The 22,018-nt window shown below is 57.3% G+C and overlaps 1 protein-coding gene across 1 annotated transcript; it reads left to right on the plus strand.

The window, feature by feature from the left end:
• The first annotated feature begins 1,474 nt into the window (after positions 1–1,474).
• Positions 1,475–21,872, plus strand: MYBPC2 (myosin binding protein C2). Its single transcript, XM_087827448.1, has 28 exons — positions 1,475–1,493; positions 2,572–2,676; positions 3,187–3,273; positions 3,478–3,626; positions 4,038–4,155; positions 4,476–4,521; positions 4,657–4,716; positions 5,366–5,559; positions 5,806–5,938; positions 7,487–7,611; positions 7,703–7,808; positions 8,704–8,876; positions 10,651–10,816; positions 11,821–11,927; positions 12,249–12,278; positions 12,464–12,603; positions 13,653–13,812; positions 13,899–14,003; positions 14,439–14,627; positions 15,085–15,219; positions 16,991–17,158; positions 17,334–17,422; positions 17,511–17,706; positions 17,948–18,087; positions 18,776–18,935; positions 19,106–19,242; positions 20,283–20,469; positions 21,753–21,872. Exons 1-28 carry the CDS (start codon positions 1,475–1,477, stop codon positions 21,761–21,763), a joined length of 3,435 nt encoding a protein of 1,144 aa, XP_087683574.1. The 3' UTR covers positions 21,764–21,872.
• The last annotated feature ends 146 nt before the right edge of the window (positions 21,873–22,018 follow it).

Consider the following 22,018-nt stretch of genomic DNA (forward strand, 5'->3'; position numbering starts at 1 on the left):
GCCGGGGCCCCAGGCCTTGGGGTGTGCCCACGTCTGGGGGCGCCCTGCGGAGTCCCCGAGCAGGCACGGAGACCCCCTCCCCCCGCAGCCGTCAGGCCCACGTTGGGAAACCGCCACCCACCCCACCCTACCCACCCCACCCCCGGCCCCGGGCTCTGGTTTCCCGAAAACTCCTGACTTGCAGATACTAAGAATGGCTTTCCAGACCCTGTCTTCCCCCCACCCCCACCCCCGTGCCATTCACCCGCTTCAGTCCCCAGCCCCTTCCTCTCCCTCTCCCTAGGACCCAGGGGTTCAGGCCATCCTCCTTTCCCCGGCACCCAAGATCCTGCACCCCAGCTCCCTTTGCCCCCAGACCCAGGAGCCCGGCTCCCCCTCCTCCTCCCTCGGACCCAGGAGCCCGGGGTCCCCAGCCCCCCCTCCCTCAGACCCAGGGGTCCGGGCCCCCCGCCCCTCCTCCCTCAGACCCAGGAGTCCGGGTCCCCCGCCCCTCCTCCCTTGGACCCAGGAGTCCGCGTCCCCCGCCCCTCCTCCCTCAGACCCAGGAGTCCGGGTCCCCAGCCCCTCCTCCCTCGGACCCAGGAGTCCGGGTCCCCCGCCCCTCCTCCCTCAGACCCAGGAGCCCGGGCCCCCCGCCCCTCCTCCCTCAGACCCAGGAGCCCGGGGTCCCCAGCCCCCCCTCCCTCAGACCCAGGGGTCCGGGCCCCCCGCCCCTCCTCCCTTGGACCCAGGAGTCCGCGTCCCCAGCCCCTCCTCCCTCAGACCCAGGAGTCCGGGTCCCCCGCCCCTCCTCCCTCGGACCCAGGAGTCCGGGTCCCCCGCCCCTCCTCCCTCGGACCCAGGAGTCCGGGTCCCCCGCCCCTCCTCCCTCGGACCCAGGAGCCCGGGGTCCCCAGCCCCCCCTCCCTCAGACCCAGGAGTCCGGGTCCCCCGCCCCTCCTCCCTCAGACCCAGGAGCCCGGGGGCCCCCCGCCCCTCCTCCCTCAGACCCAGGGGTCCCGGCCCCCAGCCCCTCCTCCCTCGGACCCAGGAGCCCGGGGGCCCCCCGCCCCTCCTCCCTCAGACCCAGGAGTCCGGGTCCCCCGCCCCTCCTCCCTCAGACCCAGGAGTCCGGGTCCCCAGCCCCTCCTCCCTCAGACCCAGGAGTCCGGGTCCCCAGCCCCTCCTCCCTCGGACCCAGGAGTCCGGGTCCCCCGCCCCTCCTCCCTTGGACCCAGGAGTCTCAAGCAACCCCTTCCTCCCTGGGGACCTGGCGTTCAGCCACCTGTCCTTGTTGGGCTGTCGTCGCTCCTTGGCCTGTAGAACAGGTGGACTGTGGGGAGGCAGGGGAGGGTGGGGAAGCCCAGGGATGCCTCCCGAAGACTCCTGGGAGTCACTGTACTCCTTAAAGGGTTCCCCCCGGAGGCCCACCTGTCCTCCCTAGGGCCCAGAGGGACACAGCTGTGGTCAGAGGAGCCCGAGGAGGTTCGCAGACATGCCCGAGGCAAAACCAGGTGGCTTTCAGCACTTCCTCTCTCCGTGGAGCTGGGTCCTCCTTTCTGAGTGGGGACAGGGGCTCCCCTTTTTGTGATGTTGGGAGAATGGGGCGCCTCCTCTGTGTGGGGAGGGGTTCCCACCCTTATGTGAAACGGGGGTCCCATATCTGTGTTAGGCGGAGGGTCCCCTTCCCTGTGCGGTGAGGGGGTCCCTGGTAGGGAGTCAGGAGGCCGGTATCTGGGTGCAGGTGGAGGCTCTGTCTGGGACTTGGAGCCCTCTTTAAGGATGGGGCTCGGGGTCCTGTGCCCGCGTGTGGACTGGGGAGTGTGCATGGCAACTGGGCTCTTCTAAGCTTGGACATGGGGTCCTCTAGGTAGGGATGGGGCCACTTGTCTGAGTGCGGGTTGGGGCCTTTGTCTATAGCGGCTTCGGGCCCTTGTGTGTATAGAGATTAGGGATTCTTGCCTCTGTGGTGAGGAGGGGTCTGTGAGGATGAGGGACCTCTTTTCTATATGGACCAGGGCTTTCCATGTTGGAATGAGGGGCCTTCATATAAGGCCTGACAGTCTTTCTTTATGTGCAGATTGGGGGACCACTTCTTGATATGGGGATGGGACTTCTCTATGGGGAAATGAACAGAAGAGAAAAGTCCCCAGGGAGGGGCCCTCCTCCCGGAGTGTCCAGGCCACTGGCACCAGGCCAGCCAGGCTGTGGGGTCCAGCCCCTCACTTCAGGTGGGGCCCCAGTGAGCCAGGAGCCAGCAAGCCGGCAGGGCAGAGATGCTGTGGTTAGCACTAGGTGTCCAATTTCCAGCCCCGGCAAACAGCTAATTTTACCCCCATGACCCAAAAGGTCAGGGCCTTGTGGCCTCAGTGGACGGGCCACAGCCTTCCTGTGCCAAGGGGAAACCTGACCGCGTATACTTAAGATTAGAGATAAATTTGTCTGGACAGGCTTGACTCCTGGGTCTGAGGGAGGAGGGGCTGGGACCTGGAGTCCTGGGTCTGAGGGAGGAGGGAGCTGTGGGCCAGGACTCCTGGGTCTGAGGGAGGAGGGCACTGAGCCTGTGCTAAATTGTAAACACCTACCGTACAGCAGCCAAAAAGGCCCCCAAAGGCAAAGATGCGGCCAAACCAGCTCCCGAGGAAGCTGCTCCCAAGGAAGCCCCCCCAGAGGAGACTCCCGCAGAGTCCCCCAAAGGTGAGATAGTGCCCGGTGGACTCAGCAGAACCTGAACCTCCTTCCCCAGGCTCCCCTTGCCCCTCTGCACCCTTCTTGCCCTCCCCATGGCCCCAGAGCTGACCTGCCCCTCCTCAGCCTTCCATGGCTCCCCAGTGCCCCCAGGACACTGGGGCCTGGCCTTCAAGCCCTCACCCAACAGCTGGCTGATTAATCGTTGAGTCCTGCCAGCTGTGAACTCCCCAGCCCATCTTTACACTTTTCCTACTGCAAAGTCCCATTCAAGGCCATCCAGTCCACACCCTCCAGTTCACAGATGGGGGAACTGAGGCCTAAAAGGCTAGGCCAGCCTGGCCAAGGTCACACAGCTTCCTGGGGGACATGTGGTCTTTCTCAGGTCAGGAAAAGCCACTTCACACCATGGCCTTTGGCTTCTGAGCAGAGGGTCCTTCACTGGCTCTAAGCTCTGTCCCCAAAGTGGCCTGCTGTCCCTCCCAGCTGCCTCAGACCCCTAATCCTGTCTCCCAGCAGAAGCCCCATCTGAGGAACAGTCCCCCATTTCTGAGGAACCCACTGGCGTTTTCCTGAAGAAGCCAGACTCTGTGTCCGTGGAGAATGGTGAGGGGGTGTGATGGAGGAGGGCCTGGGGGCCCTGACTCCTGGGTGTGAGGGAGGAGGGCCTGGGGGCCCTGACTCCTGGGTCTGAGGGAGGACGGGCTGGGGTCCTGGACTCCTGGGCGTGAGGGAGGAGGGGCTGGCGGCTCCCAGCTTCACAGTCCTCTCTAGAGTCTCCGGGTTCCTTCTCCCCCCCCCCCCCCCCAGGAAAGGACGTGGTGATTGTGGCCAAGGTGAACGGGAAGGAGCTCCCAGGCAAACCAACCATCAAGTGGTTCAAGGGGAAATGGCTGGAGCTGGGCATCAAGAGCGGGGCCCGATTCTCCTTCAAGGAGACCCACGATTCCTCCAGCAATGTGAGGACCCCGTGGGACATGAGGGTGTTGGGCCCAGGGCGGGAGATTGTGCAGGCCCCGCTTCTCAAAAGGCCTGTGAACGTCTGAGGCGTACTCATGGCCTGGATTCCCCCAGATGGAGAAGGGTACCTCCGGGGAGGGAGCCTGTTCGGGGCTGTGTGGTAGAAGTTGTGCTGGGCAGGAGGGGAGACAGTTTGGGTTCAGGCAGGTTGCACTGGGCGCGGTGTCTACATCGCCAGAAAAGTCTCAGGGCACCAGGGGCATAGGCCCCCGGGTGAAGATTGCCCAGGCATGGGAAGAGATAGCTGTGGGGTGGGCCAGGACTTGGATGGAGAGTTGTGGGTGGGCTCTGGTGATGTGGGTGGCGCTGGGGGCGGTCCCCTGCACCTACACGCCTGGCCCCGGCCCCAGGTGTACAATGTGGAGCTGCACATCGGGAAGGTGGTCCTGGGAGACCGCGGTGATTACCGCCTCGAGGTCAAAGCCAAGGACATCTGCGACAGCTGTGGCTTCAGCATCGATGTGGAGGGTGCGCTGACGGGGGTGGGGGCTGAGGGTTTGGGGTCTGGAGTGGGGGACAGGTGCAGGCGAGCGTGCAGATGGGGGGTGAGGCAGGCCCAGGGCTTTAGAGGAGGGGGCGCAGGTTCAGGGCCAGGGTGACGGGCGAAGGGCTTAGGGTGTTTGGCTGCTCGCGTGAGGCCTCAGGAGGCAGGTTGTCAACAGCAGGGTCCCAGCGGGCAGGCTGGGGAAGGGGCCGCAGGGGCCTGGGCACGCGCGGGCCTACAGGGCGCTCTTGGTCTGCGATCAGGCTGCGCCTTCAGCTCACCTCTTCCCGCATCGCCTCCCCAGCAACTCAGGACTCCTCTGGGCAGGGTCTAGAAGACTTCAAGCGTTCGTAAGTGACCCTGGGCCCTGGGGAGAGGGGGCTTCCCCTTGGGAGAAGGGAGGATCGGGGAAGGCAAGAAGTGGGGACCCAAGGTGAGTCTGGAGGGACCTCAGAGGAGTTCACCCCCCCTCTCAACGGCCACAGTGGTGAAGGGAAGTCGGAAGACGCAGGCGAGCTGGACTTCAGTGGCCTGTTGAAGAAGAGGTGCGCCCGCCCCGCCCGGCCTAGAGGGGGAAGACGGGGGTTCAGGAGGAGAAGGGTGGTGGGCGAGGCCCCACCGCCCCTGTTGCTTCCCACTTGCCTTCTGTGGACTCCCTGTCCCCCCAACCCTCCCACCTCCTCCATCCACCCACTTCCCACCCACCCTGCCGTCTGTCTGTCTGCTGGTTCACCTACCTGCCCGCCCGTTAACCCTTCACCCTCACGTCCACTTTCCTGTGTGCTCAGGCTCGGGGTTACCGGCTCATCCGCTTATCCGCTCGCCCACGCATCTCACCTGTCCACCCACCAGCCACCTGTTTACCCACCGACTGACCCACCTGTCCACCCACCTGCCCATTCGCCCACCCACCTGCCCGCGTTCACCTCCCCATCGTTTCCCCACCTGCCCTTCTGTCCGTCAGCCACCTAGTTCTGAACAGGGGAGGGGGTGGCAGCTGATGTGGGGGGTCGGGAACATCCCTCCCGGGCCATGTGGGGGACAGCCTGGAGGGGGGGGGCTGGGGGGAGGCCAGGAGACCAGGGAGGAGGCCGGGCGATGGCGCAGGAGGGAGAGAGTCAAGGGCGACGGCCCAGAGCCGGAAGGCGGCGTGGGCGAGGAGGGGGAGCCCATGGGCCTGGGTGCCGCCCTCAGGGAGGCCGTCGAGCAGGAGAAGAAGAAGAAGAAGGATGACGACGACCTGGGCATCCCACCCGAGGTCTGGGAGCTCCTGAAAGGGGCGAAGAAGAGCGAATACGAGAAGATCGCCTTCCAGTACGGCATCACAGACCTCCGGGGCATGCTGAAGCGGCTCAAGAAGGCCAAGGTGGAGGTCAAGAAGAGCGAAGGTCAGTGCCGGCCTGAGGGGGCGGGGACCGCGGCGGCGAGGGTGCCTGATGGTTGGACCCTGGACCTACCTTTTGGAGGCCCCAGTCGGCAGAGGCCCGTTGTCAGGGACCTCCAAGTTCACAGGAGGCTTCTTCACCTTGATCTTGGAGTGCCCGTGGTCTGGGGAGGGAGACTTGGCAGCTCTGGGGATGACCAGGGCGCTGAGAACCTCTTAGCCCCATCCCCCGCCATCCCTCAATCTCCAGCCTTCACGAAGAAGCTGGACCCGGCCTACCAGGTGGACAGGGGCAGCAAGGTCAAGTTGGTGGTGGAGATCAGTGACCCAGACCTTCCCCTCAAGTGGTTCAAGAACGGCCAGGAGATCAAGCCAAGCAGCAAGTATGTGTGTGTGGCGGTGCCTGGGGGGGGATCCGGAACCCAGAGAGAGCCCCCAGAAATAAGGCTGGCCACTCTGAACCCAGAAAGGGCGCTCCCTCACCTGTGTGAAAAGTGCGGATATCTCAGTAGAAAACACACAAAAGCACTGAAGACCAGGAGCTCAGCTGAGAGGGAACCCAGGTGGCCGGTCCCTGCGAAGCACACATTCAGTCTCGCACGTGGCAACGACAGCGACAGCAGTAATGATGCAGGTCCGAGCAGCGGTCTTTCTGCTCCCCACATGGGCAGAGGCTTCACAAAACGATAAAACCTGGTGCTGGGGGGACATAGGGAAGTGGGTCCACAAACCCACTGGTGGGCAAGTAAATTGCCACGTCCCCGAATGGCAGCGTATTAAAAAGCCACTCGGTGGTGCGATTTGAGGTACTTGTCGCCAGGGAACTATTGTGGTTGTGCATGTTTAGCTGCCAGGGATGCTCACCAAAGCTTTGCTATCGTAGCGAAACATAGAAAACAACCAAAAATGTGCAGTTCCATGCCTGGGTGCCTGCACTCACTACAAAGATGTTGTAAAATTTATGCTAACTTGGAAAACTGTCCAAGATTACGACGTGCAGAAGTGCAGTCCCCATTTCTGCTCCACAAAATGTTATTTGCATATGTATAGATAAAAGATTGGAAGGCGGGGGCAAAATGTTTGCCTTTGGTGGGACAGTTATGAATGGGTTCTTTTTTTTTTTTTTTTAAGATTTTTTATTGATTTTTAGAGAGAGAAGGAGGGAGTGGGAGACAGAGAAACATGGATGGGCTGCCTTCTGCACGCCCCCTACTGGGGATCAAGCCCACAGGTCAGGCTTGTGTCCTGAACGGAATGGAATCAGTGACCTTTCCCTGCACTGGGTGGCGCCCAGCCAAGCGAGCCACACCCGCCAGGGCTGGATGGGGTCTTTTTAAAAATTGTTTTTTCTTGGCTTTGTTCTCTCAGTCTGTCATCATGAGCATTTGGGATAAGATAAAAAGCTGTATTAGTTAAGGCGCAGGTTAAGTTGGTGTAAGAGTCCCTAGACTACATTAAGTTAGAGCCGCATTTCTAGCCGATGGAGGCAGGTGGGCCAGCTGTTCTCTTAGAGGCTTTTCGGCCACCCAGTTTCCATAGTTTCGGCTACACCGTCAGCATGATTGAAGCCGGGTCATAGGCACATCTGTGTCTGGTGGGCTGGAGCGGGGAAGGAGAGAGAAGTCCCCGGCAGGTGCGCGCACCATACCCGTTGGCCCAAGCTCAGCGGTGCAGCCCTCCCAGCTGCAAAGGACGCTGGGAAGTGTAGCCCTCAGGTGGGCCGCTGTGCGCCCCTGCTCAGCAGCAGAGGATGGGGGTGGCTGAGTAGTTTGCGTTTCCTCAGTGGGTGTTTAAATACGAGGAGTTGGACCGCCTATCTCCTCCTGCACAATTTGCCTCCCGAGCGTGACTTGCCTGAGAACTGGTGGCGGGTGTACCCCTGGCCTAGGGTGCGCCCCAGGCCCCGGGTTGAGGTGGGGTGTTTGCACCAGGTACGTGTTTGAGAATGTCGGTAAGAAGCGGATTCTCACCATCAACAAGTGCACCATGGCGGACGATGCAGCATATGAGGTCGCTGTCGCGGACGAGAAGTGTTTCACCGAGCTCTTCGTCAAAGGTCAGGTGGGGATTTGGGCCTGAGCCTGGGGATCAGGGTCCTGGAGGGGGTCCTGAGACTACTTGACCGCCTGTCCCCCCTGTGCCCACAGAACCTCCAGTCCTGATAGTGACACCCCTTGAGGACCAACAGGTGTTTGTGGGCGACCGGGTAGAAATGGCCGTGGAGGTGTCTGAAGACGGTGCCCAGGTCATGTGGTAAGTGACTCTCGATCCCCCATCTCCACACAGGTGTCCGCACTCCTCTGCTTCGGCCGGATCTGTATGGCTTCTCTTGGAAACTCCGGGCCTTTACCCAGTAGTTTCCAGGAGGCCTCAGCCTTTCTCTCTAAATCCTGACCTTCACCCTCCAGAAATTCTAGAAGAACATCTGACTTCCACCTGTCCCATCCCCTTTTCCTGATCCCTGCTATTTCAGATTCATGAAATCATTTATTCATCCATTTGACCAGTCATTCATCCTTTGGCTTATCTGTTCATCCCCACACACCCCATCCATTCATCTATCCATCCGTCCACGTATCTACTTATTAGTCAAGTAGATACATGAATAAATACAAAAGTTCTGTTTTGACAAGTGTTTCAGAGGAGCTGTAACTGATGCTGTAACCACTTTTTAATAGGAGGAAGGGACTCAGGAAGTCAGGGGAGGCTTCCTGGAGGAGGTGATGATTGAGCTGAGATTTGAGTGATGGGGAGGTAGAAGTGAAATAGGAAGGCAGGAGTGTCCCAGGCAGGGGAAGCACCATTTACAGAAGCCACAATATTTGGCATTTCTCTGTGAACTCAGGACTTCCTCCATGTTCTGTTCTCTCCCCATTTCCTCTCTTTGTGTCCCCTGACCTACAACTGGTACCTAGAGGCATCTCCCAGTGGCCTGTGACCTCCTACCCTTTTTTTCCTCATGACCCCCACCTCTGACCCATTTATTCAAGATTCCTCTGCCAACCTTAATCTCCCCTCCCTCCTGTGACCTCCCTTTGGACTCCTGACCCTCACTGAGGATCATCTCTGGCCCCTGACTCACCCTCTGACATCCAGGCCCAGGGCGGTGAGGGCCCCTCACTTCCCCCTTCACGTCCCCTCCACATAGGATGAAGGACGGCGTGGAGATGACGAAGGAGGATTCCTACAAGGCGCGGTACCGCTTCAAGAAAGATGGGAAGCGTCACATCCTCATTTTTTCAGAAGTGACCCTGGAGGATGGGGGTCGCTTCAAGGTCATGACCAATGGCGGCCAGTGCGAGGCGGATCTCATTGTGGAAGGTACGGGGCCTCCAGGTGGGGCTGGGGCCTTGCTGCTCAAAATTGCTCAGGCCCCAGGTTTTGGAATTGTCCCTACAGCTCTCTTTGCCTCACACCCTACATGCAATTCACCAGCAAGTCCTCAGAGGAGACCCTGAACCTGACTTTGCCCACCTCCACGGCCTCCCCTGGCCCCGGTCTCCATCCCTTGGTGCTCGGACCGTTGCAGTAGTCTCCTCACTGGTTGCCCTGTTTCCATGCCTGCCCCACATCACACACACACACGCACACACCAGCCAGAGTGATCCTTGTCACATGTAAGTCAGCTGGTGAAGCCTGAACACATTCTGTAGTCAAGGGGACAGTATTGTGCCCCTGTCCACTTCCTGAGCTGAGTATTGGACTACGAGTGTCTAAGATGTCACCATCAGGGGAAGCTGGGTGAAGGGCGCATGGGACTCTATGCACTATTTTTGCAAACTCCTGTGAGTCTATAATTCTTTAAATATGAAAAAAGCAACAAACCTCAGGTCATTTGTAGACCAAATGAATTATGTCATATCCATACGTAGCCATAACAAGGGGCAGTTTTTAATTTACTGATGTGGAAGTATTTCCAAGATAAGGTAAGTCCTTACTTGATGTGGTCGATCCATTCTTAAAACTGCGACAAAATGACATATAATGAAACCATTTTTACCACAGGCTGAGTGGTAAAAACTGAAGTTATGTTCTTACGGCATCTGTTCAACCTTACAACAAAATGCTATTGAAAGAAATGATGTTATTCAAGGACCTGCTGTGTATTGTTGGGGGAAAAGCAAATATGCTGTTATTCGTATGTGGGGGAAAAGAGAGGAGGGAGGGAGAGGAGGGAGGGAGGGAGGAGGGGAGGGAGGGAGGCAGGAGGGGAGGGGGGGAGGAGGGGAGGGGGGGAATGTATGTCCGCATCTCCTTTTATAGCTCTGGGGGGGGGGGATGCCTGTAGAGGAGGGACCTAGTTCTAGATGATTGGAGGTGGATGGGTATGAGATTTTCCCTCTATATCTAAAATTTTTCTTGTTTTATTTTAAACCATGTAAGGACATTGTTTTTTTAAGCTATTTTTAAAATTATTATTAATTTTAGAGGGAGAGAGAGTGTAGGAGAGAGAGAGACATTGATCGGCCGCCTCCTGCATGTACCCCGACCGGGGATAAAACATGGAACCTGGGTATGTGCCCTGACTCAGAATCGAATCTGCCACCTTTTGGTGCACGGGACAAACGCTCCAACCAACTGAGCCACACCGGCCAGGGCTACATTGTTTTATTTAAAATATTTAAAAAATGTAAGTCAGATCTCAGCAGTCTTCCCATCACCCTGTGTGGCTCCTGCCTTGTCAGACTCAACCCAAAGTCCTCTCCAGGGCCCACCCGCCTGCCCCCCCATTTCACCTCCTACCACAGCTGCCTCACTCGTCCGCACTGGCCTGCCTGCTGTTTCCACACCAACAAGCCTGCTTGGCTCCCCAGGGCCTTGTACACGCTGTTCTCTCCACCTGGGACTCCTGCGTCCACCTGTGGACTCGTCCCTGCCTTCCCTCAGGCTTCATCGCTCCCTCTTGTTACATGTTTATGTGTTTCCCTGTGCACCGTCTGTCTCCCAGCTAGAACGTGAGCTCCACGAGGCCAGCAGATTGTTTCTGGGCTGTTCACAGCTGTATCCCCAGTGCCTGGAACACTCCTTAGCACATAGTGGGTGCTTGCAAATATTTGTGAACTGACTGGATCCATCTCCTTCTCTCCTTGTGCAGAGAAACAGCTGGAGGTCCTGCAGGACATTGCAGATCTGACAGTGAAGGCCTCGGATCAGGCTGTGTTCAAGTGTGAGGTATCTGACGAGAAGGTGACGGGCAAGTGGTACAAGAATGGGATCGAAGTGCGGCCCAGCAAGAGGATCACCATCTCCCACACGGGGAGGTGCGGAGCAGACTGTGGAGGGGCTGGGGGCTGGGGCTTGTGTATCAGCTAGCTCTAGCTGCATAACAACCATCCCCGGGCTGAGTGGCTTTAAAGGACAAGGACTTATTTCATCAAGCCTCTGGGCTGGTGGGAGGCTGGCTGATCTAGGATGGCCTTGCTCATGCCTGTGTGGTCAGCTCTGCTAACCTTCCTGTGCTGTGTGGGGACCTGCGCTGGGAGAACTGGGTGACCTCTGCACTGTTCCTTGTGATGCCTCATCTGTGAGTAGGGCTAGTCCTGGCATCATCACGTGGTAGAAACGGGTTCTGAGGGAGTACAAGGGAACAAGATTCTGTGGCCTGGGCTGGGAACTGTCCCCATGTCACATCCACTATATTCTTTTGGACAAAGGAGGTGAAAGGCTGCAAGGTCTCCTGGTGAGGGGTATGGATAGAGGGAGGGGAAAACTTGTGGCCATATTTGCAAACAGTCTACCACAGAGAGATCAAGCTAAGGAAACAAGGGGCTGCAATTCAACAGGTAGCACATAGACACCTGCGATAAACACCTGGCTGGCTGTGGAATGCCGAGAGCCACCGTGATGCCTGTAGGACATCGTATCCCTGTAGGTTTCCTGACAGCAGCTCTGGGCGAAAATAGGCTTTTTCTGGGCTCTGTGTAAGAGACCCTGCCTGCTGGTGGTTTCGATAATGACAAGAAAGAATCCTACAGCTTACAGGGCACTCACTGTGTGCCAGGGAGTTTTCTAAATGCTCTGCAACCCTGGTGTGGGTTGTTATCATTACCTGTATTTTACAGATGAAAATTGAGGCACAGAGAGGTTAAGTAACTTGCCTAAGGTCACACAGCTAGGAAGGGGCAAAGCTGAGATTTGAACCCAGCAAAGGCCAGAATAAAAAGGGTGGCTGTAAGAATGTAGATCACATGGTGGAGGATGTTTCTCCATGGTGGTCTCCAGGGCCACCCGGCCTGACACCTGCCCTGGGCCCCTGACCCCTCAGGATTCACAAGCTGGTGATTGATGACGTCCGCCCCGAGGACGAGGGGGACTACACGTTTGTGCCCGACGGCTACGCCCTGTCTCTCTCTGCCAAGCTCAACTTCCTGGGTGAGGAGGCCCCTAGGTTTTCCCCTGGAGCCTGAATGCTTCCACCCCAGGATTAAGTTTCCCTGACTACACACCTGGAGGGGGGCGGACAGCGGGCGTCTATCAATCACAGAGACAGTCAGATAGAAGATGAAGGAGAGCCCTGTATCATCCACAGCGTGGCCATGTGGGGGACACGCGGGACAGTCACAGTCCTGAACCCACCCCAGCATCCCAGGTGCCAGGGTGATGCCAGACCCTCCCCTCTGCCCCTGGGTGTGAAGGTGGGATAAGGGGCCTGCTGGGTTTAAACCTAACCATCCAGTATTCTGTGTTTGGCAGAAATCAAGGTGGAGTACGTCCCCAAGCAAGGTAAGTGCCTGGCCGCTCCGGTAACAGACCAGGACTCCTGGGTCTGAGGGAGGAGGGGCTGGGGGCCCGGACCCCTTGGTCTCTGTGGCTGTTGGGACCCAGCGTCCCGGGAGATCCTCTGGAGGGCTTTGGGAGGGCCCAGCTGCCCGCTCCCAGGTTCCCCAGAATCATGTCTGTGCCACCAGAGCCACCAAAGATCCACCTGGACTGCTCCGGGAAGACTTCAGAAAATTCCATCGTGGTTGTGGCTGGAAACAAGCTGAGGCTGGACGTGGCCATCACAGGGGAACCCCCTCCTGTCACCACCTGGCTGAAGGGGGACGAGGTATGGTGGGGCTTCCCCTGTGCACTGACTCTATCCCTCTCTGCTGGGTGACTGTAGGCAAGTTGCTTTCCCTCTCTGAGATTCCGTTTCATTGTAAAATGAGGATTATGATTCTTTCTTCAGGGGGTGGTTTTGAAGATTGGAGATTAAGTTTGTCTATCACATGGGACTGTCCTAGCACATGGTGGGTCCTCCATCCATCCATCCATCCATCCATCCATCCATCCATCCATCCATCCATCATCCACCCATCCATCCATCTTTCCATTCATCAGTTAATTGATCCATCCATCCATCCATCCATCCATCCATCCATCCATCCATCCACTCATCCAGTGTTTAATCAGTTTGTCCACCAGCCATCCCAGTTATCCATCCATCCAAACATACATCCACCCATCCAACAAATATTTTCACCTTGTGTGTTCCAGGCCCTGGGACAGTTCAATTTGTCTTCTCTCCTCTGGGCTTCAGTTTCCTCTTCTGTAAAAGGCATAGACTCGGTCTTCATTCATTCCTTCACTCGGCAGACCCCCCTGAGCATTCCTTAATGCCAGGCTCTCTGCGCAGGCACTGAGGTTACAGCCATTGATCAGATGTAGCCTTTGCCTTCCCGAAGCACTCATTTTGGGAGAGAGGCAGACACGTGCCCAAATAGTCACAATCCAGGGTGATTGGGGTTGAGAGAAAGCTATGAGAATTCAGGGGATGGGACCATCACTTTCCACTGAGGGCATCCAGGAGTACTTCCTGGAAGAGGCATTTTCTGGGTAGGTCCTAAAGGATGAGTAACAGTAGAACAGAGAGATAAGAGGATCAGGGCATTGCACGCCAAGTCTCGGCATGAGCCAGTCTGATGTTTTGAATTAAGGGCGGTGTCTGGAGGGCGAGGAGGGCAGTAGGGAGTGATGAGGCTGGCGCAGATGCTGGTCCCTGGCCTGTGCGTGGCGTGGTGATGGGCAGCCGCTGTGGAATTTCGAGCAGGGGAGGGGCAGAGGCAGGCCTGGCCTGGGGAGAGGCAGAGCAGGGCCTGTGGCGGCTGTGTCCAGGTGTTCTCGGCCACCGAGGGCAGGACGCGCATCGAGCACCGCGTGGAGTGCAGCAGCTTCGTGATCGAGAGCGCCGAGCGGGCGGACGAGGGCCGCTACACCATCAAGGTGACCAACCCTGCCGGCGAGGACGTGGCCTCCATCTTCGTGCGGGTTGTGGGTGAGCAGAGGGAGCCGAAGGGGCTGAGCTTAAGGGTGGTTCCCTGAGGCTGTGAGGGGCCCCCTGACTCTCCTGCTTCCCCCCAGATGTCCCAGACCCCCCGGAGGCTGTGCGTGTCACCTCGGTTGGAGAGGACTGGGCCATCCTTGTCTGGGAGCCACCCAAATATGATGGGGGGCAGCCAGTCACTGGTGAGTGCCTGTGGACCACAGTTCCCATGACCTCTGACCTCCTGTACCCCCAATTTCTCTTTGACTTCTAGAGTCCTTAGCATCCTCAGCGACCCCCCGAGACTTGATTTCCATCTTTGACACCTCACAATCCCTTTGGTCTTTGCATAACTCTTTACTCCCTAATGACCTAGGAATCCTCACTTGGATCAATAGCCTGGGATTTTCTGTGACCTCTGACCCCCTGATTCATGACCTGTGACCCTGCTTGATCTGTGACCCCATGACTGCTGACCTCTGACTGCTAGTGACCTTGAGATCAACCCAAGATTCATGGCCTCAGGCTTCTCTGGGCCGTGTGGCCTTTTGGTGTGCCCCTCACTGCCTCAGCTGACGTGCGACCCCCTCCGTGGCCTCTCTGTGACCGCCCACTCCTTTCCACTTGGGGGTGTCCAGGGTACCTCCTGGAGCGGAAGAAGAAAGGCTCTCAACGCTGGATGAAACTGAACTTCGAGGTATTCACGGAGACGACCTACGAGTCCACCAAGATGATCGAGGGCGTCCTGTACGAGATGCGGGTCTTTGCTGTCAACGCCATCGGGGTGTCCCAGCCCAGCCTCAACACCAAGCCCTTCATGCCTATTGGTGACGCCCCTCTACCCCTTCACCGAGCCCCAGTCTACCTCTGACCCATGCCCTGCCTGTCGTTGATCTCTGACCCTACACCCTAGCCTTTGACCCCACGGAATCTGCTGACTTCTGTCCCCTCTCCTCTAACAACCCAACACATGGACCCTTAGCCTCACCCACCCTCCTAGCCTCTTCCTGACCCAGAGCATCAGCCTCTGACCTCTATGGTCCTAGACTTCGTGCTGTTGCCCAAATATCTCAGTGAACTCTGACCTAGCAGACTAACACCTATCTCTGTCCTTGGAGACCTCACTACCCCTTGATACCTTGTTTTAATGACCGTTGATGACATGTTCTTCCTCACTGACCTCTGGCCCACCCTACTGATCCCTCTCTGACCAGTGACTCCAACTCTGATCCCTGACCCTCCCTGCTGACCCCTGACCCCTCCCCTTTCCCTGGATCCTTACAGCACCCACGAGTGAACCCCGGCACCTTACAGTGGAGGACGTGACAGACACCACTACCACCCTCAAGTGGAGGCCCCCAGATAGGATAGGGGCCGGCGGCATCGATGGGTACCTGGTGGAGTACTGCCTGGAAGACTGTGAGTGACCCCGTCAAGCCTGGAGGGGAGCAGTGGCTCACATGGACCCCAGTAGGTGTCTAGTTCTGGGACTGAAAATAAGGCAGTGCAGGGACCCATCCATGGGACGGTGAGCTGCCCTTGCGGTATCTGTATTTACACGGATCCCTGGGATGGGTCAAGCCAGGCCCCCACTGACCAGCTTGCCCTCTCTCCCTCCCCTACCCCCATCCTCCACACGGCAACACCTTCTCATCCACCCATCTATCCTATTCAAGCATTTACCTACTAGCTATATTCCTTCTTCACCTCTTCATTTATTCATCATCCATCTATCCATCTGTCCGTCCATTCATCTTTCCTTCATTTTTCCCTTATTTTATTCCTCCTTCCCTCCTTCCTTTTCTTGCACTTAGTCATTCATCCAGCCATCTATCTGTCCAAAAATCTTTTGGATCATCCAACTATCCATCTCTCCATAACATTTTTTATCCATAAATATCTCTTCACTACCATCTTTCTTCCCTTCCCATTCTTCCACTTACCCATTTACCTATATGACCATCCAACCTTCTAACTATCTGTTGTCCATCCATCCACCCACCCATTTACCCATCTACCCACCCATCCATCCATCCACCCACCCATTCATATTTCCACACATCCAACTCCCCATCCTCCACTGAGCACACATGCATCAAGCACTCACTCCATGCCATGCCCAGGGCCACGGCTATGGGGAAACCTCTGACATGGTCATCTCAACAGGAAGACAGATGAGATCATCTTTTTTCTAAAAAATTTTTAAAAAATGTAGTGGGGTAACATTGGCTAATAAAATTATATAGGGTTAGCCCTGGCCAGGTAGCTTAGTTGGTTAGAGCATTATCCTGATACACCAAGGTTGTGGGTCAGGTCACATACAAGAATCAACCAATAAATGCATAAATAAGTGGGACAACAAATCAATGTCTCTCTCTCTCTCTCTCTCCCCCCTCCCTCTCCCTCTCCCTCTCCCTCTCAAATCAATCAATAATTTAAAAAAGTTATATGGGTTTTAGGTGTACAATTCTATAATGTATCATCTATATATTGTATTATGTGTTCACCACCCCAAGTCAAGTCTCCTTCCATCACCAGACGAAATCATCTTGACACCATATCCCAGGTCTTAAAGTCAGACAGATGTGGGTTCCAATCCTGACCCCATACTTTCTAGCCGTGTGACCTTGGGCAAGTGTCTGAGCCTCAGTTTCTTCATCTAGAGATGGTGGACAGTTCCCATTTTGACGGAGTACGGTGATGACTGCACTTGGTAATACATGTCCGTGATAGATGGTGGGACTCTGGTCAGCTTCTTCCCTCTTTCTCTTCCCAGGGTTCTTGACCCCATTCCTACCATTTGCAGCCCGTCCCTGATCTGTATCATTGCCACCCCGATGTTTCAGAACCTACCCTTGTTAGACGTCACCCTTGCTGGTCTGACCTACGTTGGTTCACCAACCCCTGGCAATAAACCCAAGATGAAAAGACACTAATTGCAGAGGCAGGAAATCAAAGAGCTGTTTCTCAATTCCCTACCCTCTCTGAGTCCCAATTTCCACATCCCTGAAATGGGAAGAGTGTAGGGTAGAGCTGGGACTAATGAGCTAACATGTCCCATCTTTCAAACCTGGTCATAAGTGCTTAAAAAATGTCAGCCGCTGCTAGTTCAAGGCCGGGGCGGGCTGAGAGCTGAGGGGGTGGCAGGAAGGTTTGGAAGGAAGATCCCAGCTTCACTCCTCTCTCACAGCGGAGGAATGGATCCCTGCTAACACGGAGCTCATTGAGCGCTGTGGCTTCACCGTCAAGGATCTTCCCACAGGAGCCAGAATCATTTTCCGGGTCGTTGGGGTCAACATTGCAGGGCGCAGCCAGCCGGCCACTCTGGCTCAGCCGGTCACTATCAGGGAGATTGTGGGTGAGCGATCCCTGACCCCAACCCTGCTCTGCTAATGACCAAGTTGGTGTCTTCTGGCCAGCCCTTTCCATGCCATCATTAGGGTCTTCCCTAACCTCATTGCCATGGTCTCCTTGTCCCTCTCTCGAGTGTCCCCAAGCCCAGCACTGAGCCCTCCTTGTGTTTGTGTCCTCAGAGCAACCCAAGATCCGACTCCCTCGCCATCTCCGCCAGACTTACATCCGCAAAGTAGGGGAGCCCATCAACCTCCTCATTCCCTTCCAGGTGCGTGGCTGGGATCAGGGTCGGGGGGCAGGGGTCAGTTGCCACGGGAGAGCCCCCAGCTGACCTCTGCTCCCTGCTGCCCACCCAGGGAAAGCCCCGGCCCCAGGTGGTGTGGACAAAGGGCGGGGCGCCCGTGGACTCCTCCCGCGTGAACGTGCGCACCAGTGACACGGACACGGTGTTCTTCGTGCGCCAGGCCGCGCGCTCCGACTCGGGGGAGTATGAGCTGAATGTGCAGATCGAGAACATGAAGGACACGGCCACCATCCGCATCCGGGTCGTGGGTGCGTGGCCCAGGCGGGCCGGGAGGGGACAGAGAGGCTGCGGTGGGGGAACCAGAGTGGGAGGTGAGGTGAGATGAGGATGGCCCGGGAGGGGAGAGTGAAGAGATTGAAGGGGGGAGGGAGGGTGTGAGGTGGGGTAGCACACAAAGGCGGGGGAATGAGAGGGGCTGAGAGGTATCAGAACCGGGAGAGGAGGAGGGGTGGACCTTTAGGGATGCTTCGGCTGGCACCCCGCTTACAGAAAAGGCAGGGCCCCCGATGAACGTGACGGTGAAGGAGGTGTGGGGCACCAACGCGCTGGTGGAGTGGCAGCCCCCCAAAGATGACGGGAACAGTGAGGTCACCGGGTATTTCATCCAGAAAGCAGACAAGAAAACCATGGTGAGAGACCAGAGGGGCTGGGGCGGGGCAGGGCGAGCTAGGGGGCAGGAAAGCCGGGGCTTGGCAGAGCAGCTGGGGAAACCGAGGCACCAAGAGACTCGGAGAAGGGGCTGGGGCCCGGAGGGCAGGCTTTTGGCTGAGGTTTGGTGCACGACAGGTTTTCTTTTTCATGGCGGTAAAATTTGCATAACAAAATTAAGCATTACTTTTAAAGTGACATTTAGTACATTCCCAGTGTTGGGCAACCACCGCTGCTATCTAGTCCGGAAACCTTTCCAGCACCTGAAAGGAAGCCCCTTATCCTTTAAGTTGTCACCCCACATCCCCTCCCCCAGCCCCTGCAACCGCCTCTCCTGTCCCTGTGGATTTGCCTGTTCTGGACATTTCCTGTGAACAGAATCGCAACGGGGGCCTTTTGTGTCTGGCCTCTTTTACGCAGCCCCTTTCGCAGGTGTCGGCGCTACATTGTAGCAGGTGTCGGTGTTTCACGGCTCTGAGGCCGCCACGGTGCCTCTCCATTCACCCACTGATGGGCACTTGGGTTGTTCCCGTCTTAGGGCCACAGGGGACAGTGCTGTGAAGGGCGGGTTCCTTAGCTCCGAGCGCACGTGGGTCTGCTGTCCTCACTCCCGCCACTTCTGGTGTCTGTGTCCCTGACTTTTCTGGGCCCTCCTTGTCTCCACGCCAGGAGTGGTTTAATGTCTATGAACACAACCGCCAAACCCACTGCACCGTATCCGACCTCATCGTGGGTAACGAATACTATTTCCGAGTTTTCAGCGAGAACTTCTGTGGGCTCAGTGACTCCCCCGGTGTCTCCAAGGACACAGCCCGCATCCTCAAGACAGGTATGGCCCCCCTCTGCAGGGTCCAGTCTCCCCTCCCGGCTGGGGTCTGACCATGACTCCTCTGCACTCCCCATCCCTGGACTCCAAGGCGATGGTACCTGGTGACAGAGGAGGGTGGTTGGGGAACAGTCAGGATCAGTCACCTTACAGGTTCATCTCCCCTTACCCAGGCATCAGCTGGAAACCTCTTGAGTACAAGGAACATGATTTCCGGATGCCCCCCAAGTTCCTGACGCCGCTGCTCGACCGGGTGGTCGTGGCTGGTTACACCGCTGCTCTCAACTGTGCTGTCAGAGGCCACCCGAAGGTGCGTGCGTGTGCGCGTGGGGCTTGTGGCCCTGGAGGGAAGTCTTCAGCAAGATGAAGTCCCTAACCCTTCCCGTCACAGCCCCCTTCTCTATGACTTGTCTCTTCTCCGTTCATGGAATTCGCTCACTTTTAACCCACGAGTCAAATCCACCTGCCACCAGTGTCTCTCAAGTTTTATTGGAACGTGGCCCTGCACACTCACCTGTGTACTGTCCAGGACCACAGAGACCACAGGGCCCTCAGAGCCTAAAATATCCACTACCTTGGCCCTTTACACACAGTTTGCTGACTTCTGGTCTGACTTCCAAGTTTTTAGCTTTGGCCCCTGTGGGCTCCGCATGGATTCATTGTTTCCCTCCACTCCACCTATCTGCTCAGCCACTGACTCCACTCGCTCATTTACCTCCCATTCCGTTCATTGACTCAGTTCATTCATTCACTGCACTTGCTTATTTACAGCATTCATTTGCTCATTCATTCCTCCACTCCGTTTATCATTTCAACACGTGTTTTCCAAGGCTTCCTGTGTGCTGAACTGGGTAAGAAGCTCCTGTGTGCTGGGCAGAGCATTAACTCAAGCTCACACAAATGACTACAAAGTTACAAAGGGCGCTAAGGGTGCCCGAGAAGCACAGGCAGCAGTTAGTGACACAGGCCTTCGGGCCCAGCCCAGAGGCTGGGGTGACCTGTGAGCTGAGACCCCAGCGGGGCAGGTGCTGATTGGCCAGAGGAGGGAAACAGCCTGAGGTGGGAGCCTGTGGGGTCTGTTTGAGGAACTGCGGGATGGCCGGTGTGGTTGGGGCAGAGGGAGGCGAGGGCAGAGCAACGGGCCAGATGGGCCCTGCGGGACACACAGGAATGAGCTCTTCCTTTTACAGAAGAGGAGACTGGTCAGCAAAGTGACGAGGCCAAGCCTATCTGGCCAAAATTAGGGGCCGGCACAGCCCAAATGAGAATTCAGATCCTCCTCCTACGGCCCATTCCGCCACCGCCCAGGGGAGCCTCTCTAAGCTGGCCCCTCTCCTGCTCCCTCCACAGCCCAAGGTGATCTGGATGAAAAACAAGATGGAAATCCGAGAGGACCCCAAGTTCCTGATAACCAACTACCAGGGGATCCTGACCCTCAACATCCGCCGCCCATCCCCCTTCGACACCGGGACCTACTCCTGCCTGGCTGTCAACGAGCTGGGGGAGGCGCTGGCCGAGTGCAAGCTGGAGGTCCGAGGTGAGGAGGTGGCGCCCCCTGCCCACCGGCCGACCCGCACTCACGCCCTTTACAAAGCTGTCGGCAGTCAGACCAACAGGACAGGGCAGGGTGACGGGCTGCAGTGAAGGCCACGCAGGGCATCAGAGGGGTGGAGTGGAGGGAGCACCTGCCCAGCCTGGGTAGGAGTCAAGTTTTCCAGAGCATTTGAAGGACAAATAAGGAGTGAGGAGAGCTTAGCAAGTGATCGCTAAGCCTCCAGTGGGGAGGCGTGTGGACACAGCATGGGAACAAACATAGGTAATGGCAGGGCCCTGGGGCTGTGGGAGCCCAGAAAAATGCCTCCCTCCTGCACAGCCTGTCCCCAAGCTCTGCTCCTCCCTGCCTCACCCTGCCAGGTCCCCTCCTCTTTGCCCCACAGCCCCAGCCTGTTCTGAATTCTCACTTGGCCAGCCTCCCCGCCTCGGTGTCTCTCTCCAGTCCACCCCACTCAGGGCCCTAGAGGACTCTATCTAGGGGTGACTTGTCCTCCATGGTTCCCCAGCAGCCCTGGAGCCCCTCAGCCTGGTGTCATGGTCCTGCATGTGGCCCCCTCCTGCCCCTCTCCACCCTCATGTATCCCCATTTCCCTCCACGCTGTTCCAGCCACCCAAGCGGTTGGCAGCTGGACAAACTGGTTGCGCGCCCCCCTGGCTGTGGGACTTGGCACATGCCATTCTGTCTACCCAGAGCACTCTCCCTCACCTCCCCCACGCTGGGCTCATGTCCATCCAGCATCCTACAGTCAAGGCCTCCCTGTGGGGAGGTCTCTAACCAGGTCCCTCAGAGGCAGCTCCCAGAGTCCCTCCCTGACTGTGCCTTCCCCTGGCCCCAGTGACAGCCCAACAGACAGAGGGGACCTCAGCCCCTCAACAAGGGCTGAGACCTGCAAGCCTTCATGTCTGTCACTCCTCTAGGCTGACACCATTTCTCGTGATCTGCTGTCCCCTTTATCAGCTATTGAATCAGCTCAGAAATATCCCCACCTCAGGGTTCCAGTGACAGCCTGTCGCCAGCAGCTGCTCAGAATGTCCCAGTTTGGGATTCAGAGCTCCAGCCATTACAGGCGCCCTGGCGTTGGGGTGGCCACTCAGCAAAGATGAAGTTGGGAGCGGGGTGCTGAAGGGGACACTTGCTTCCCCTGCTGGTCAACTGAGTCCAGCAGGCAAAGGGGCCTAGTGGGGGCCTGGCAGGGACTGGCACTTGTGCTGGGAAGCCAGGTCCCTGCCACCCCCCTTAGCCCCCTTTTCTCATTTCGCCCACAGTGCCTCAGTGAGACTGTCTCCCATGTGCCCAGATCATTGGCTGCTGAGCCCCAACCCGGACCTCCCTGGACGGTTTCTTTTTCAGGAGCTCTCACTGAGAAGATTACAATCTTGTCTGGAGACGCATGTGTCTGTCTCTTGAATCCGTAGTTCTGTCTTCCTCCTTGTGTAGGGATTGATCACCTGGGGGCAGGTAATGGGGTGGGAACAGCCAGGTTGGAGTGGCCTCCACCATGAGGCAACCCCCTGATGAAACATACCATGCG

The sequence above is a fragment of the Miniopterus natalensis genome, chromosome 18 (genome assembly GCF_054644295.1).
Source record: "Miniopterus natalensis isolate mMinNat1 chromosome 18, mMinNat1.hap1, whole genome shotgun sequence".
NCBI classification, from domain to species: domain Eukaryota; kingdom Metazoa; phylum Chordata; class Mammalia; order Chiroptera; family Miniopteridae; genus Miniopterus; species Miniopterus natalensis.